This window comes from Cucurbita moschata, unplaced genomic scaffold (genome assembly GCF_002738365.1).
Source record: "Cucurbita moschata cultivar Rifu unplaced genomic scaffold, Cmos_1.0 Cmo_Scf00016, whole genome shotgun sequence".
Taxonomy (NCBI): domain Eukaryota; kingdom Viridiplantae; phylum Streptophyta; class Magnoliopsida; order Cucurbitales; family Cucurbitaceae; genus Cucurbita; species Cucurbita moschata.
This window is the reverse complement of record NW_019268532.1, coordinates 3,483,449-3,500,006: the sequence shown is the minus strand read 5'-3', so window position 1 is coordinate 3,500,006 and position 16,558 is coordinate 3,483,449. Positions and strand designations below refer to the sequence as shown.

Genomic DNA, 16,558 nt, shown 5'->3' with positions numbered 1-16,558 from the left:
AAAAAAAAAAAAAAAAAAAAAAAAAAAAAAAAAAAAACAATAAGGAACGGAAGCAGTATAAGCTAACTCAGAATTTGTGATCTTGAGCGTTAAAAAGTTAAGAACAAATCATGTAGTATTGTAATCAGGAAGGACTGGATCGTATTACTAACATTGTTTGGAGAAATTACAGGAATAGATCACTACAACAGGGCTAGTTTACATCATTGGATATATGAAAGTGGAATTACAAAACATATTTGGAATCTGCATCTGATAGTTATTAGAGGCATACTGATTTTGAATCTAAATTCAATGGTTATTAGGAAGCCAGAAATTTCCTTCTCTTTCCCTCCATTTTCTGATCAACCAAGGAACGATCATCTTTATACCAAAAACTGGTTTACATACTTTCTAAATATTACTATCTTTGGAAGAGAACTACCTTTTGAACGAGATTAGTAGTCCCTTTACCCGCTTGGAGAGGAATAGTTTCATTCAAGGTCACACAAGTTTCTTTCTGGCTCAACTCTCCGCATCTCCCGCATTTGACCTTCAAATCGAACACATAACACAAATAAGATGATATAATAACCAATCAGTAGCAGCAGAGAGAAAAAGAACAAACTCAAGAATCATAAATATACAATACATGATGTATTCGGATCGGTTCCAATACACAGATGTTAAGATTTTAGGGATAAAACTGAAGAAACGACCATATTATATCAAACCAAAAGAAGGATGATGAAGAGGAACATGCTAACAAACAAAATTCCAGCTACGGAGGTTGTACACAGGGAATTCCACAAGTTCAAGTGAATGAATTACAAATTCAGTAAGCGATTCAAGAAAAACCACGGCAGAGAAATGGAAATGAAATGAAAGATTAAAAAAAAAACTACATTGGATGATTATTAAGGGGATACTTTGAAAAGGTAAGGGAAGTTGGGATCATCGCAACCATCTTGGGGCTGAAGATTCGTGAGGTTCTCGAGCTCCGCTTTGATCTTAAGCAAAAAATTCACCATTCTTGAGCGGCTTTGCTTAATCACACTTTCACTTCGACAATGCGTGGAAGTGGAATTTTGGATTTAGAATTTGGGAAGACGCACCATGGGCTCTGGGTTCGGTATGAGTACATGAACCAAACCCGACCCGACCCGACCCGGTCTAAGATTCAAATTCCATCTTGGTTATATTATAAATTAGGCTGAATTAATAAGAACCCTAGACTTCATATTTATCTCAAACTAACTTTATTGAAACTTTCAATAATATTTAAAAAATACTCTTTTCATTACGAATTGTAAAAATGTGGTTTTTATAAACGATTTTGACTCAAAATCCCCACTGCACCACACCCATATGTCGGAAACTCTCCTGGTACCTGATGATGCACCACACCTACATGTCGGAAACTCTCCCAGTACCTGATGATGCACCACACCCACATGACGAAAACTCTCCCAATACTTGATGATAATTGATAAGCGACTCTTTGAGACGTACGGTGAGGTGAGTTACTAAGTCTTTAGAGTGATAAGTATCGAAAGTCTATGTATTAAAGTTATTTAATATAGAGTTCCGAACGTCTGTGTTTGGAATACGATCGTTATAATATGAACTATTCATAGAAGAACGGGCTAATAATCACACATGAAATGAACAACTGGGTTTGAAATCAACATTCATAGATACCTCACTCATGTTTCCCAGTGCATTGACATGTAAATCTCCAGATATATATATACACATATGAATAAACTAAACTGTGCTGAGGTTTTGTAAAATGAACCAAAAAAGCAACATAGTGAGACAATTCAAAGAAAATTAAGGTAACAGAGAGCAAAAAGGAGGGGACAAGAACTGGCTAAATTGAGTCATACTGTTTTCTCTCATTTTGAATCGATTGGAAAATACGAGCAGCTGATTCGTTCGCCGATCTCCGATTGTGTGGCACGACTCGAATCACCCGTTTCGTTTGGTCGGAGTCTGAAGGTTGAGGGCCTTCCTCTGTAAGTGGCTGAGCTATAGGGAAAAGTGGAAGCACGTCGTGGCTTTCAGCGGTTCGATTCGCTTCGTTTCCTTGCAGTTTTCCAGGAGGACTACTTGCAGTACTTGCTTGTAGCTCATTGCTTTTTGGTGCTTGAGACTTTGCAGTTAGTGAAACAGTTTCTTGATTTTCATCTCTGTCTCTCTGTGTTGAAACATCATATGATGTTTGATGCTGCATATAGTAAGCAGCCACACCTCCCGATAACTGATTCTGATCTCCCGTATACCAGTTAACTTGATCGAGGGGCAAACCCGACATACCAGGATTCATCACCGGCATGCCATAAGGGTGGAAGTAAGTACCACCAACCATGGGAGTACTAGGAAGCGCCCCAATTCCATGATGAGCAGAAGCTGGAAATCCGTAGGACGGATTCATGATTGGAGTCATCGGACCATAAGGTGCACATCCTCCATACATGAATCCGGGCGCAGGGTAAGGCTTATATACGAGTCCTTCAGAAGGAGACAATACCGGGACCAGCCACTGATGTGCTGCAGATGGCTGGTACCAACTGCTTAATTTATTATCAGCGGAAACAGACGTTGGCTGTCGATTTACTTTGTAAGGCCCGTTCGTTGAAGGCTGACAACAGACCGGTGCAACCGGTGCAGGAGAAAGAGAAGTCTTCCCAACAGCGTTCTCTGCTGAACATTCCACATTGTGTTTTGGCTTCTTCGGGTCATCATTGTGCTTAAGCTCGACGTGCGATTTGATGGCGTAATCTGAGCTAAGTTTCTTCGTAGGAAGACGACTTGGAGGAGAATTGTCCAGAAAAATCCCATCTTCAAATAAAAGATGAGGTGATCCAGCAATTAAGCGTTGGACCTGTTTGCATAGACAAGTTTAGAGAGTGTGAACAATTCGATCACAAAAGCTGCTATTTGAAGAAATTAGATCACTTTACCTTGATAAGTCTATGCAATTCGAACACTTGAACATCAAATACTCTTTGTTGACTGTAGAGTAACAAAAGTTGAAAGAACAAATCAAATCGCTACATATTGAACGTAACAGCAATAATCAATTCATAGCACGAAAACAGGATCAGCTCATAGACATATATCATGGTAAAGTAGTCGCCTACATTACGAGGCGTCCCAGAGCTTAGCAATCGGCTGAACCGACATTTGCAAGGTTTAGCTCATTCAAATGATAATAACAAGAAATGTTAGCAAATACACACTCTTCTTAAGTGGTGAACTCTTTAGTAAAAGCGAAAGATCTAAAGAAACACGAATTTCACCGATAAAATCGATTATACTAAATCTAAAGAAGTTCTGTACTGTCAAAATATCCACCAACGAATGCTCCTGAAATCCTTCACACGGAGCTCCATTTCTGGTCTCAGCCCCCAAGTGCCATGGAAGTTCTTTCCAAGTGAATACAGAAAAGGGAGACCGAGCAGTACTCAACCGAGACAGTCATATATATTTACACAAAGCGGAATCCAATGGACAATGAATGATCAGATAATCAGTTGTCTCGGAGGTTGCCCGGAAAAAAGTAAGTGTATGCACATTGCATAGTTCCTGCTATAAAACGATCCAGTAGCCATGTCAAAATATTATTAAGGGCTACAAAGATTCACTTAAATGGGTACCTGAGATTATGAGCTCTTACCTTCTCTAAAGCATAAGTGATTCGTCATTCAAAAATATCGAACATTATTTCTTGAACAAAGAATTAAACGAACGAACGATGTGAGAGCAAAAATTCACAAGGGATTAGACCATTGAAAAGGAATTGCTAGTACATGAAATGCATATTATCTAAATTCTTGAATTTATATTGCCACAGACACAGATAGCATTCAATTTTGATACCATTTATAAGAAAAAAGCATGGCACTTTAGAATCATATCGCCCCACGGAAACAGAAAAGAGAGCTATTTAGCCGAAAACTTACTTAATAATTGCTCTTCTGGCTTTCCAGAAGCGTTTTTGACCTATTAGCCCTACAACATCATCTGGACAGATATCCGAGCCAGAAATTGAGTCGACCATTGAATTCTCAGAGACAATGTCACTTTTGTCTGCATTCCCCACGTGCACGGAACTATGAGTCCTATCTACACGATTCTTAATGTTGTCAACAGGCATGTTCAAGTTCTCATTCTTTTCCAAGGAATGGGAGTCCACTCTTGTGCAGGGAACACTGTCTACCACTCGAAATCTTGTAGGCTCAATAACGTCCTCAACAAGTCCACTCTCATCCAATTGAGTGCTGGAACTAGAATGTCTCTGTAATTGAACATCACTATCTTGCAACTTGTCAACACTAATGTTCGATTTATCTTGAAATTCTTGATCTTCAGATACATTAGTTTCCTTCTGAAGTCCATCAGTACCCTCTCTATCCAATAAATTTGTCGTGGACTTCGCAGAACCGTCCCTACGTTTGTCATTCACTGTCTTCCTAGTTGTTACTTCTCGACTTGATTGGGCAACAGAGGATGATTGCAAAACTGTAGAACAATCAGAATGTTTTGATCCAGGAAACGACAATTGTTCCTTATGGTCACTATTTTGAACTCTATTTTTACCCATCTCTGATTGGTTGTATACTGGAACCGTAAAATCGTCTTCATCTTCTACTTCTGCTGTCTGCTGCCTCCGCTCGAGCTGTACCGATGCAGGATTCACATTTACTTCACTAGATGGGTGAGCATGTGAATTTCCAATCTGATTAGGAGTCGGGGAAGACGAGTTTAGCCGCAGATTTCCATCAGTTCCTCTACCCTGAAAAGATTTTTAACGATCATACTCTCAGGAATCGACTAGCTCGATATTAAACATAAGAACATAAACTCAGATTAAAAGCTGAACTACCCGAAAAGTCAAATTTCAAATATATCAAACAGAAACTCAAATCTACCTGGCTTGAGGATGGTGCGGTGAGTGGCTTTCTGGAGATGTTTGTGGGGAGAGGCAAAACCCCGGGAGTGGAACGTTTTAATGGTACAGTGAACTGTTCATACAGGGCCATCTTATTCCTTGGAGGCGCTCTAGGACATCCTTTCTCGGTATCATTAATATGGAGCCTAGGGAACATAGGTTCCATTCTCTTCTCATCATCCCTTCCTCTCTTCATCTGTTCTTCGCTCAAATTCAACGCAAAGTACGATTACAGAGATATGTGTTCCCACTCATTTCAGTCTCATATCAAATTAGCCCCTCAAGAAGCTTAAGACTAACCTCTTAAGTCGATAAAATCTATACAACAGCCCAATTTCATTAATAACCAGAAGTTATCCACCTGAAATCAGCTCGGAAATCTACAAACCCCAGAAAACCAGTTCATAATCTTAAAAATTTCTTGACTCGAACTTTCGTAGTCCAAAATACAAACAATCCAATGGACAAAATAGAAGTCTGTTTCAGTATGAAGAACAACTTACCCGGAATTCAAATCCGATCCAATTAAGCTCGAACTTCAGACGGAAATTGATGGATACAACGGAAGAAGGATATGAATCGTTGAAAAACAAAGAGAGAGAGGGGAAGAACATCAACGGAGTAAGAACAACGATGAAAGAGGAGAATCAATAGCGCAATAACGGAATCGGGAGGAAAGAGAAAGATGAAGAAGGGGTAAGGCTTAATTCATGGATTTCTCTGAAATCATAGACTCCAGAAGAGAAAAGGGGCAAAAGTGCGAAGTCGTGGGCCCTCTTCGGATTGAGCTACAAGATCCTTTTAGATATAAAAACAAGATCTTCGTTTTCTACCCAACGCAATACTTAGTAAAAATTTTAAAAATAAATAAATACTATATGTATATATATATATATATATATATATATATATATATATATATATATGTATGTACATGTAAATAAATATGTAACGCATGCTACGTTATTTTATTTTTATTTCTTCGAACATCGTAAATTTTGTGCAAATTTTATTAATATAATTTAATTAGTTAAGATATAAGTAAAATTTCTAACGACTTCCAAGTATTTTGTTAAGAATGAATAGGCTTGACTCGTATTAGGTAATGGAGTTATCATCAATATGTTTGATCTCACTGTTTTATAAGATTCATTGAGTGTGATGTCACACATTGGTTGGAGAGGAGAATAAACCACATTTATAAGGGTGTGGAAACCTTCCCTTAGCAGACGCGTTTTAAACCCTCGAGGGGAAGCCCAAAGAGGACAATATCTGCTAGCGGTGGATCTGAGTTGTTACAAATGGTATTAGAGCCAATCACCGGACAATGTGACGGCCTTCTCGTTGTTCTCCGAAGGGGGTAGACACAAAATGGTGTGCCAGTACGGACATTGGGCCCCAAAAGGGGTAGATTTGGGGCGGTCCCACATCGATTGGAGGAATGAAAGAGTGCCAGCGAGAACGCTGGCCCCGAAAGGAGGTGGATTGTGATGTCCCACATTGGTTGGGGAGGAGAACAAACCACCATTTATAAAGGTGTGGAAACCTTCCACTAGCAGACGCGTTTTAAACTCTTGAGGGGAAGCCCGAAAGGGAAGGCCCAAAGAGGACAATTTCGGGCAAGCCTAAAGAGGACAATATCTGCTAGCAGTGGATCTGGGCTGTTACATTGAGTCTCATGAATAGTTGCATCAACTTGTTTTTGCTTGATGAACTGTCTTGACGTGAATAATACTTTCAGCGATTCACTCCACATGATCGTTCGCCTTACTCGTATCCAATTTCAGTACCCTTTTTTCTTACGCGTTGACTTTATTGTCGAGTGATTAAATTATCTATACTAGCTCTACATGAGATAAACGTTGATTGACCATCTCTAATACAATAGCATACTTGGCTGTAACATTAGGAACAATCTTGTAACATACTCGAAACACTTTTTTTTAGAATAAGGTAAGATAATATGGCTCTAAACGATAAGTATTGAAAGCATAATTGACAGCGTGGCATGAGGACATCTAATAGAATTAAAATACAGATAAGATAAGTATAGCTCCTGCACGGATAACAGTGACATCGCAACTTTAAAGACCATGACACATGCATAGGATAGATGCATTAAACAATTTTATTTACTGTATTTTCTCTTTTAGTATCTGGGCATCCACGTAATACCTGGTGCAATTTTAATGGCCACGTGGAAACCTTTTTATCCGGGGTGTCTTACAGCTGGCAGCAGAAAAAAAACAGTTTTTTAATGGTCAAATTAAATATATATATATATATATATATATGAAGAAGTATTCCAAGTTTTTATTTTATTTTATTTTATTTTTTCTGGATAAGAATGATGATGAATAAGTTTAGAATAATTAAAGTAAATTAAATAAATAAGTGATGGGTTAGTGATAATTAAGAAAATGGCAACGGATAAAGAAACATATCTACTGAGATTTTTTTATTGTTATTAATTTAATTTTGATGCCTACCGGTCATTATTTATTTATAAAATAAGAAAAAGGTAAAAACTAGATTTTTAAAAAATATCAATAAAATAGATAAATGTAAATATAATTTTGTGGATAAGGAACGTCGAGAATGACCTCGATTTTGTTCTTTAGGTCCGAAATTTATTGGAATTTATGTCGTAAAACTTTCGAATAAAGTATGTATTTTAATAATTATTAGTTTTTTTTTATTTGTATTATTTGCACTATTATGAAATCAATTCAAGGGAAAGTATGAAACAGATTACCTTGATGATCATGATTAAGAGTAAAAAAGATTTGTTTGTAAACTTGTGATTTGAATCAGTTAATAAGAGGTTTGATTAATACCACTTGAATGACTCTAACATATGAGTTCTAAACACAAGAATTTGGAAAGATTCTTGTGGAAAGAAAATCTTAGCTCTCACCGAACCTAAAAAAAAAAAAATAGAAATAGGGTTACAATATAACCTTAATTTCTATATTAAAAACTAGCTTAAAAATGATAAACAAATATTTAAATTATAATTAAATAGCGAAAGGAATGAAGAGTGCTTATTACTCATCGTTTCATAAATTTAGCTGAGTTCATTACATGCAACTTAAAGTGCACACCACAACTTGAATATAAGTGCACAAGGTTTGTTGTAGCTTCTTGACTCTTATCCTTGTAATTGGACCTTGAGGTACGGAAATTTCTTGGTCGTGGTTTATATCAATATAGTTGACATACATGAGAATCACGTTAAAAAAATAAAAAAATAAAAAAAATCCTAAAAGATTTATAGCATACGAATAAGGTTGGGTGTCTATTCTGATAACACTGTGATGCGACTTATTTTATGACTGTTATGATTGATTTGATCAAACCATTTCTGCAGAGTATCTTATACAATGAGTTTGTATAATAGTGTATCATGAAATATTTAATCTTTTTGTAAATCTATTACGTGAGAAAATTAATATTTTACCAAATTTTAATCCAAAGTAAGTTATGGACTCTTGCACGTGAGGGTTTGTTCTTTATTTGTATGGGTTTGTTTTGGGGGTACTGTAGTAATATTACGAGTCGATAGAACTAAGGTAGAGCCCTAAAATGCATGAATCGAGTAAGAAGTTTTTGGGTACGGTTAGGAGGTTTCCAATCACTTTCTAATATTGATCTTGTTCATATGCGAGCGAAGGACCACATAGGTAGATGATGTTGACTTGACCGAGGGTCGCAACCTTCTTTACCGTACTTATATTCTAGAGCCTATTAGGGGAATGCCAACATAACCCTTTAAAAGAATATGAAAACAATGTCCATGACAATATAGAATATAGACGTCAAGGTCACGCCTCGAGGATCTTTTGTCAATAGGTCTATTATAACGATGATGAGGTTCACAATGATGATGACCCTAAAAAAGAACTCTAAGAACCCTAAAAATAAACTACGAGAACACCATGATCCTAAGTTGAACTTAGGAGAACCTAGTAAACCGAGAGTGTAGCATAGGGAGACCCTATAACTTAGAAATAAATTCTTAAGTACGTGACAGTTTTATGTCTAATAGGTATGTTACATATTAATTTTTTTTTTTTAAATTTAACTAATATAACAAATAAAAAGTTGAATTTTATGTTTAATGGAACCCTAAACTTTCATTTTTACGAAAGTTTAGTTTCAATGCTATGCCTTCAACCACTCGGCCATCTCTCCTAGAGAATGATTATGGCCCAGAAACCGAGTTAATAGGGACTTTTAGCATATTGAATATGTCGTAGATTTATTTAATACAAAATTAAAAAATTTAAATTTTATTTGACACAAAATTAAAAATATAGGTCGAATCTTTTTCATTGGATTTCATATTTTTTTAAGAAAATATTTAAATTTATAACAAAAATAAATAAATAAATAATGTGAAAATATACGTAAAAAAAAAAAATAGTCTTTAATTTGTTTTTTTTAAATAATAAAATAAAGAATTGAACGAAAATAGTATCAAATTGGAGACCGAAGTTGGAATTGGAGGCGATTAAAAGCAAGAAATACGAAGAGAAAATCGAATGATTCGCTCAAATGGCGAACACTCCTCCTCCTCACCAGACGTATATTCCTCTGCCTTCCGACTCAGGTCACTCTCTCTTTCCCCTTTCTCGTCTTCTTTCAGATTGGACTTCCATTTTCATTTACGATCAATTTTGTTTTGGCTTTGATCTGTTGTTGAATGCGTGCTTATTGCAAGTTTGTTGGTGTATGGATTGACGTCCGATTCTTCCTAGAACATTGTTGTCTCTCTTATCGAAGCTTAATTAGTGTTTGTTTAGCCTATGAGAATTCGTGGAATGAACTTAACTGATGTTGGAAACTAAATTTTTTGATGCAATGGAATCACAATGATGAAATTATCCATGGTTAGAGTTGAAGAATTTGTTTCGAAATTTTCCAGGTCGCTCTTAGTGTATATGCTAGTATTTTCTTTGTTTTCATATTTCCTTCGACATTCTACGTCACTTGATTTTAATTTCACTTGCTGCGGATAGGTTGTGGTTTTCTTGATTGCTTTACTCGCGAATGGTTTCTGGATTGCTTTTTCCTTGCATAGTTCTTGATTGCGTCACTGGCGTATGTTCCATAAAATTTTTTAGTTATTATCTTCGTTTTAAGATTTTGCACACTGTTTGATTTAAAATGGAACTGGAGAGTTTAATTCTACCCCTCGTTCCCCTTCTCCTGCCCTTCGTATGATCATTTAGTTCGAATGTTTGTGTTATCTTCCAATGAGTTTCATTTTCTGTGGATGCCAGGCGAAAATCAGACTGATCCAGAAGCCAACGCAACCTTGGTTCCTATTCATATTGTTACTCATGCATCTCAACTCCCTAAAGAATTTGTTGACCCATCGCCTAGAAAGCATCTAGTAGTTGGCTTTGATTGTGAAGGTGTTGACCTATGTCGCCATGGAAACCTCTGTATAATGCAGGTGCATAAAATGCTAAGAACAAATCATTGTTTTACCATCCTTGTGTAGAGTACGCAATTTTATGGTAGAGGCGTGTGTTAGCTAACCTTCCCAACTGAGGAAGTCAATGGTTCTAACTTGTAATTTCATTGTTCTATTCATCTTGTGATATTGTCAATTCATAGTCCCTTGCTTCAGTCTTCCAAGAGAACGGCTCTTGCTATTGATAAAGCAATGAGATTCCTGTATAGACCCTCATTTGTGGCTCGATAGTAGTTCATCCTTCAAATTACAGAGTCTGGGGTTGCCTGCTGTCATATGCATTGGCATTCAAGAATATCCAGTCTCTGCTCTATTAAAAAACACTGAATATATGTTCATTTATTGGCAGATTGCATTTCCCGATGCTGTGTATCTGGTTGATGCTGTTCAGGGAGGAGAGGAACTTGTGCAAGTCTGTAAGCCTGCTCTTGAGTCCGAATACGTCACAAAAGTTATACATGATTGTAAACGAGACAGCGAGGTTTCTCTCAGACTTTGTTCCCATCTCAGATTGCCTTCACAGTATCATGACATGTTTTAGCTAATATTTGCCCCCTTTTTCCCTGTAGGCATTGTACTTTCAGTTTGGAATCAAGTTGAATAACGTTATTGATACTCAGGTGATTATCAATTGTGAGAAGCCTGAAACTGATTTAAACAATATGATTACCAATTGGTTTAAGGCTGAAAATATGCATGTCTTCAAAAAGAAAAGGAGAGTGGTTATCTTGTGACTTTTCAAATGTCAATAAAGAGTTTGTTTTTCTTGATTAAAAAAAGTGATTTAAACAATTTCTCTTAGGTTTGATCTACCTTGTAATTACCTTGAAGTTAAATGTTTTTATTGAGCTGCAATATGGAGGAAGGCTTTAGATCTTCCTGCTTTAATTTTCAACTGCATTACTTGATTCAGATTGCATATTCACTTATAGAGGAGCAAGAGGGACGGACCAAGTTACCTGATAACTATATCTCCTTTGTTAGTCTTCTTGCAGATTCACGTTATTGTGGTATTATATTTAAATCCTGGTACCATTAGCAATTATCCATTTTTTTATCATGGAAATTTATGCATTTTATTTTCTAAATCCTTTGAATAACATGACCTATACTCACTCAAGTATTAACTGATAATTGCTTATTAAGCTTCCAAAGCAAAAAGCTAGATTTATTGCTTGCCATCTTCATGTTAAGACAACTCCTTACTTGCTACTTATTATGATGTTGGTGTTGCCATGAGCTACATGGTTGGGGATAGATAATTAACCAAAAGAATCTCCTGCCAGAAAAAAAAAAAAAAAAAAAAAAGTAGAAATTGGAATTTGGAAACTATTACATTGTCTTAACCCCTAGCTGAGAACATTGTCTCTGTGTGACACTCCCATTGATCTGAAGGATGACTACTGCATTAATGACACTTCTGTGCTCACTTTTTGTTTGATAGTCAATAGCATCAAAATCCATTAATACAAAAATTATATTATGATATATCAGTGTCCATAATCTCTTTGAATATTATAGAAAAGGATGGAGATTTCAGAAAACAATTTAATGGAAGGTGTGGCGGAGGGTTAAGAATCGCACTTGGTTAATTAGGGTAGAGTCTCTAAGCCAAATTAGCCTAGCTTGTGGGTGAACTTGGAGTTCGGAACTTATTTTTAGGATTTGGAGGTTTCCCATAAAAATATCTCTCTTCAGTATGCTATAATCACATTGACATTGGTAAAGAACATGGCTTTAATTGGACAGAGAGTTTCATGCCAATTCTCACCTCTTTTCCTCTAAAAATATCGAGCTCTTTCTTTCATGGACCAAGTATAAGCTTGAGAGTTGTGATTAAATTATATTTGGGAAGGTTATGTGGGTTGTTGCAATTCTGGTAAAATAGGAAATTAGAATGACCGAACTAGGAGCCTGATTTTAGATTCTAAAGTCATCTTACATTGATCATGCACACTTAATTTGCACTTGATCATTCTTTGCAAGCATGAGGTTAAGTTAAGTAGAACCAGAAGTTTCACTCTCATGAAATTATGTTAGAGAGTTGTATTTCATGCATTCTCCATCCAAAAATGTTAAAGTTCATGCGCTGATTTTTGTGGGACATCCTTTCAATCGCTCCTCTTTTTTTGGGTCTCTCTGGCATGAAAGGAACAAACGGATCTTCAACAACAATCGTGGCTCTCTTGAGAGTTTCTTTGATTTAATATTTTTGAATACATTATATTGGTGTAATGTTCATACCCCTTTAAAGACTATAGTCCTTCTACTTTACTAAAAAATTGGAGATCTTTCTTGTAGTCCACCTTGGTGGGCTCATCTATCTATGAAATCTCTTGTTCCCCTCTCAAAGAAAATCATAATAATAATAAAGCCTGTATATTTTTCATTCGTCTCATGTGCCGGTGTGCTTTCAGGGTAAAAGTGCCTAATGAGTGGTTATTTACTTGGCGACCTTTTCAAAGATGTACATGAATGACGGGATTAAAAGAGGAATGACTGTTTGCAATTGTAAATTTGCAACCTCAAAGATATATTATTGTCAGATGATAGATCCCCTTTGCATTCATTGCAATTAGAGCTGCTTGTGGCATTGAAGACTTTGTAGTTCAAGTCGTAAGTGTGTAGTTTTGAAAGTGCCGAGAGTTATACTTTTTGGAGAAAAAGACGAAGGCCATTTTTCTGAATAGAAGGATAGGAACAAACTTGAAGATAGTTTTGGAGTTGGAAGAGCTCGGAGGACCTAATTTTTTGTATTTTTGTAGTCTTTTCCAGTACACCAAATAAATAGACTTTGTGTTTGATGTTATCCTTTTCTGGGAAATTGTAAAGTTTTATTGTCCAATCTCCGATCTACTTTTTGATTTACTGAATTATCAGAAACTTTTGAAAGGTATAATCCAGAATCTATGTCAAGTTCTCATGATCAGTGGAGAAATTGATAAGCTTTTGTTATATGAAATGCATTTACCTAGACTAACCAATATCAGAAACTTTTAAAACCTATGTACTTTGTGCTGCTAATGCTTACATTTTTATTCTATGTCTTACCAATATGCAATCGTCACTCTTAAATGTAGGTGTATCATATCAGGAGAAGGAAGAGGTTCGCCTCCTACTTAGGCAGGTTAGTTTGGTCATTGCTGTATTGCTGTGTAGAATTTTGAATCCTAGCAAGAAGTTCTATGGTTCTATAAATTTTGCATTGTTTTCCGTTATGTGGTGCTTTATAGGTCAAATGTGCTTAATTCCTAAATGTAATATCCTTCTTTTGGAGTAGCACAAGTATAATAGACATTTCAGGTCTTTAGTCGACGAAAATGACTTGGAAATTAAGATTATTAATATACAGGTATAATATTATGATGACCATAATATTAACATTGTGCTTAGAATGAGATATATGATTTTAGAATTATTATTCAGAAATAACAAATTTGTAGTCAATTATTATTTTATGGAATACTATAAACAATTGTCTTCTTTTATGGATTATTAATATACTGGTCTTTTTTTTTTTTTTTTTTTTTTTTTTGTTGGCATTATTATTATTATTTTATGGAATATTATAAACAATTGTCAATTATTTTCAGCACGTTTTTTAATACATAAAATCTAGTGCATATTAAAAAATAAAAATTGCAGGACCCTTATGAGAATGCTATACATCCACTTGGCCATCATAAATTGCAGGAACCTATATCTAGAATAATGTTATACCTGTGTACGTTGGCATTAAAAACAGAAAACTTGCTGTCAGATTTTTGGCATAAACACAAACGAAATTCCCTAAAGATTGGTCATATTGATAAAATGCTTTTAAACTTAAAGTAGTTTCTTTACATTACATTTCAGGAAACTGGAGATATCAATTGTTCCACAAGTTTATACCTATCTTTGCATAAATCCTTAATTCTAAATTTATATTTTACAGGACCCTCTGTTTTGGACATATAGACCATTGTCTGAACTGATGGTCCGTGCAGCTGCTGATGATGTACGCTTTCTTCTTTACATCTACCACAAGATGATGGAGAAATTGAATCAACAATCGCTGTGGTACCTTGCAGTGCGTGGTGCTTTGTACTGTCGGTGTTTTTGCATCAGTGATAATGATTATACTGACTGGCCTCCTCTCCCTTCTGTTCCAGGTTTTCTTTTAGAACACATCTTACCATGCATAGTCTATATAATGAGAATAATGGCAAATTGAACCTTCTGGTATGTCAAGTTGATTTTAACTGTCATTGCAAACTTTTCAACTTGTACAGTTTTTTAATCCGTTTCATCATAATAATTTTCTATGTGATGTTTCAATATTGTCTGCCTTCTGTTATGTCATGATCTCACAATTGATATTGGGTTCAAAATCTTAAAAACCTATTTAGCAATGTGAGAAATGTTGGCTCACCAACTATCTGCTGAACTTCAAATATGTTTAAATTTATAAATGTTTGGTTGAACTACAAATGTGGTCTCTTTGAGAAAGTTAGAATTTAGTCCTATGATTTTAAAGCTTAGAATTTGTTCCAATGGTGGAATAAAACCTTCATAAATACTCCAGGTTTTAATTGCATCAAATGAAAAGTAGTCTATGGACCTTACAGTTGAAAACCAAAGAATATGTTTCAATAATAGTTAGAAATTTGTAAAATATTTAGGTTAGATTATAAATTTAGTCTACATATAGAACTTAGTCCTCGTGATTTTAAAAGTTGGAATTTCATCCCTCATAGTTTAATAAAACTTTCATAAATATTGGTCTAGCATGGTGTCAATTGATTATTTATATTGGTCTAACATGTTCTTGCAGATAACCTTGTAGTAGAGGGCAATGCTCCTGAAGAAGAAATTCTTTCAGTCTTAGATGTTCCCCCTGGAATGATGGGACGCGTAATTGGTAGGAGAGGATCCTCAATTTTGTCAATAAAGGAATCCTGCAAGTAATTCCTTATAGCCAAAATCTCTTCAACTTCATTTATATCCTTCAGGCTCAAAAATATCATATCTCTTGTTTCTCACCTTTGATTCATCAAATACAGTGCGGAAATTCTCATTGGCGGTGCTAAGGGCCCACCGGACAAGGTTAGTCTCTCTTCTCATTCACCTCAACAAACCACTGTAAAGCCTATAACTTGATACTATTTAAACTTTCATGGTATGCTCCTGTATTCTTCTCCATTTGCTTCAACCCCACAGCCTAGACTAGAACTCAAAAGACTCTTTTCGAGCGCATCGTTAAAAACCCCAGAAACAAACAGGAACACTCTTATGCTTTCGAGTATCAGCCAAAAAGCTGTTGAATGTTGATGTATATTAAAACTTTCTCTGCCAGTAAGGAAGTAGAATTGTTGAATGTAATTGTGGTGATGTGTAGGTATTCATCATCGGATCGGTGAGGCAGGTGAGGAAGGCAGAAGCGATGCTAAGAGGAAGGATGCTTGAAATATGATTGAATAAGAACTGTGTTGTGATGAACATGAACGCAATCCTCAATATTTAAACACTTTCGTGTTTGTACATTGCACGAATGAGGAAGGATTTCAGCTGTTATTAGTATTATCTCAAATGGAAGGGATTACTTTACATACTGGTAAGTCGCCTGTGTATGTTACTTTCAAGAAGCAAATTTTACATGAAAGGTAAAACAAAATCAAAATATGAATATGGAAGCAAAGGTAAACAACAAAGAAATAGTAGAAAGCAATTCAAATTAACGATTCGCATGTTTTGATCAATCAATAATTTGTTTTCCCCTTCTAAGTTATATTATCATTGAATTACTATACTGTTGCTTCATATTATCAATTTTCTTTATCGGTTTTTCATTTTGATAGCTGTCTAGCTTCGTTCTTCCTCGTTCTCGAACAGTTTGTTGTCTGTGTATTGAACTTTACGATAGCTGTCGAGCTTCGTTCTTCTTCGTTCTTGAACAGTTTGTTGTCTGTGTATTGAACTTTACGATAGCTGTCTAGCTTTGTTCTTCTTCGTTCTTGAACAGTTTGTTGTCTGTGTATTGAACTTTTTCGTAAAATAACCGAAATCAGGGAATTGAAGCTATCTTTATTCTTTTTCTTTCCCCATATTTTTGGTTAATAAAAGAAAATAATCAAACGACACCATTTTCAACCTTGCTTTTG

General features: G+C 35.6%; 3 protein-coding genes across 6 annotated transcripts in view; 1 reads left to right on the top strand and 2 right to left on the bottom strand.

The window, feature by feature from the left end:
- Positions 1 to 1,086, bottom strand: part of LOC111454740 (UPF0587 protein C1orf123 homolog) — a 3,684-nt gene extending 2,598 nt beyond the window's left edge. Inside the window, exons 1-2 of the mRNA XM_023096262.1 lie at positions 909 to 1,086; positions 425 to 532 (exon numbers count right to left, since the gene is read on the bottom strand). Coding sequence (XP_022952030.1) covers positions 425 to 532; positions 909 to 1,010 — 210 coding nt within the window. The 5' untranslated portion in view covers positions 1,011 to 1,086. The remainder of the gene's footprint in view (positions 1 to 424; positions 533 to 908) is intronic.
- Positions 1,087 to 1,644: 558 nt separating this feature from the next.
- Positions 1,645 to 5,724, bottom strand: LOC111454283 (protein EARLY FLOWERING 3-like). 4 transcript variants are annotated; one of them, XM_023095709.1, is made up of 6 exons: positions 5,440 to 5,568; positions 5,237 to 5,316; positions 4,917 to 5,132; positions 3,948 to 4,786; positions 2,946 to 2,997; positions 1,645 to 2,866 (listed from the first exon to the last, which is right to left on the bottom strand). In XM_023095709.1, exons 3-6 carry the CDS (start codon positions 5,130 to 5,132, stop codon positions 1,853 to 1,855), a joined length of 2,121 nt encoding a protein of 706 aa, XP_022951477.1. In that variant the 5' UTR covers positions 5,237 to 5,316; positions 5,440 to 5,568; the 3' UTR covers positions 1,645 to 1,852. The 4 variants fall into 4 exon arrangements, with proteins under 4 accessions (XP_022951477.1, XP_022951474.1, XP_022951475.1 ...); XM_023095706.1 differs by lacking the exon at positions 5,237 to 5,316 and having other exon boundaries at positions 5,440 to 5,724; XM_023095707.1 differs by lacking the exon at positions 5,237 to 5,316 and having other exon boundaries at positions 3,948 to 4,780; positions 5,440 to 5,723.
- Positions 5,725 to 9,417: 3,693 nt separating this feature from the next.
- LOC111454125 (piRNA biogenesis protein EXD1-like) lies at positions 9,418 to 16,015 on the top strand. Its single transcript, XM_023095454.1, has 10 exons — positions 9,418 to 9,548; positions 10,222 to 10,397; positions 10,768 to 10,899; positions 10,988 to 11,038; positions 11,332 to 11,428; positions 13,499 to 13,545; positions 14,353 to 14,569; positions 15,232 to 15,361; positions 15,461 to 15,503; positions 15,796 to 16,015. The coding sequence occupies exons 1-10, from the start codon at positions 9,494 to 9,496 to the stop codon at positions 15,868 to 15,870; spliced, it is 1,023 nt and encodes a 340-aa protein (XP_022951222.1). The 5' UTR covers positions 9,418 to 9,493; the 3' UTR covers positions 15,871 to 16,015.
- The last annotated feature ends 543 nt before the right edge of the window (positions 16,016 to 16,558 follow it).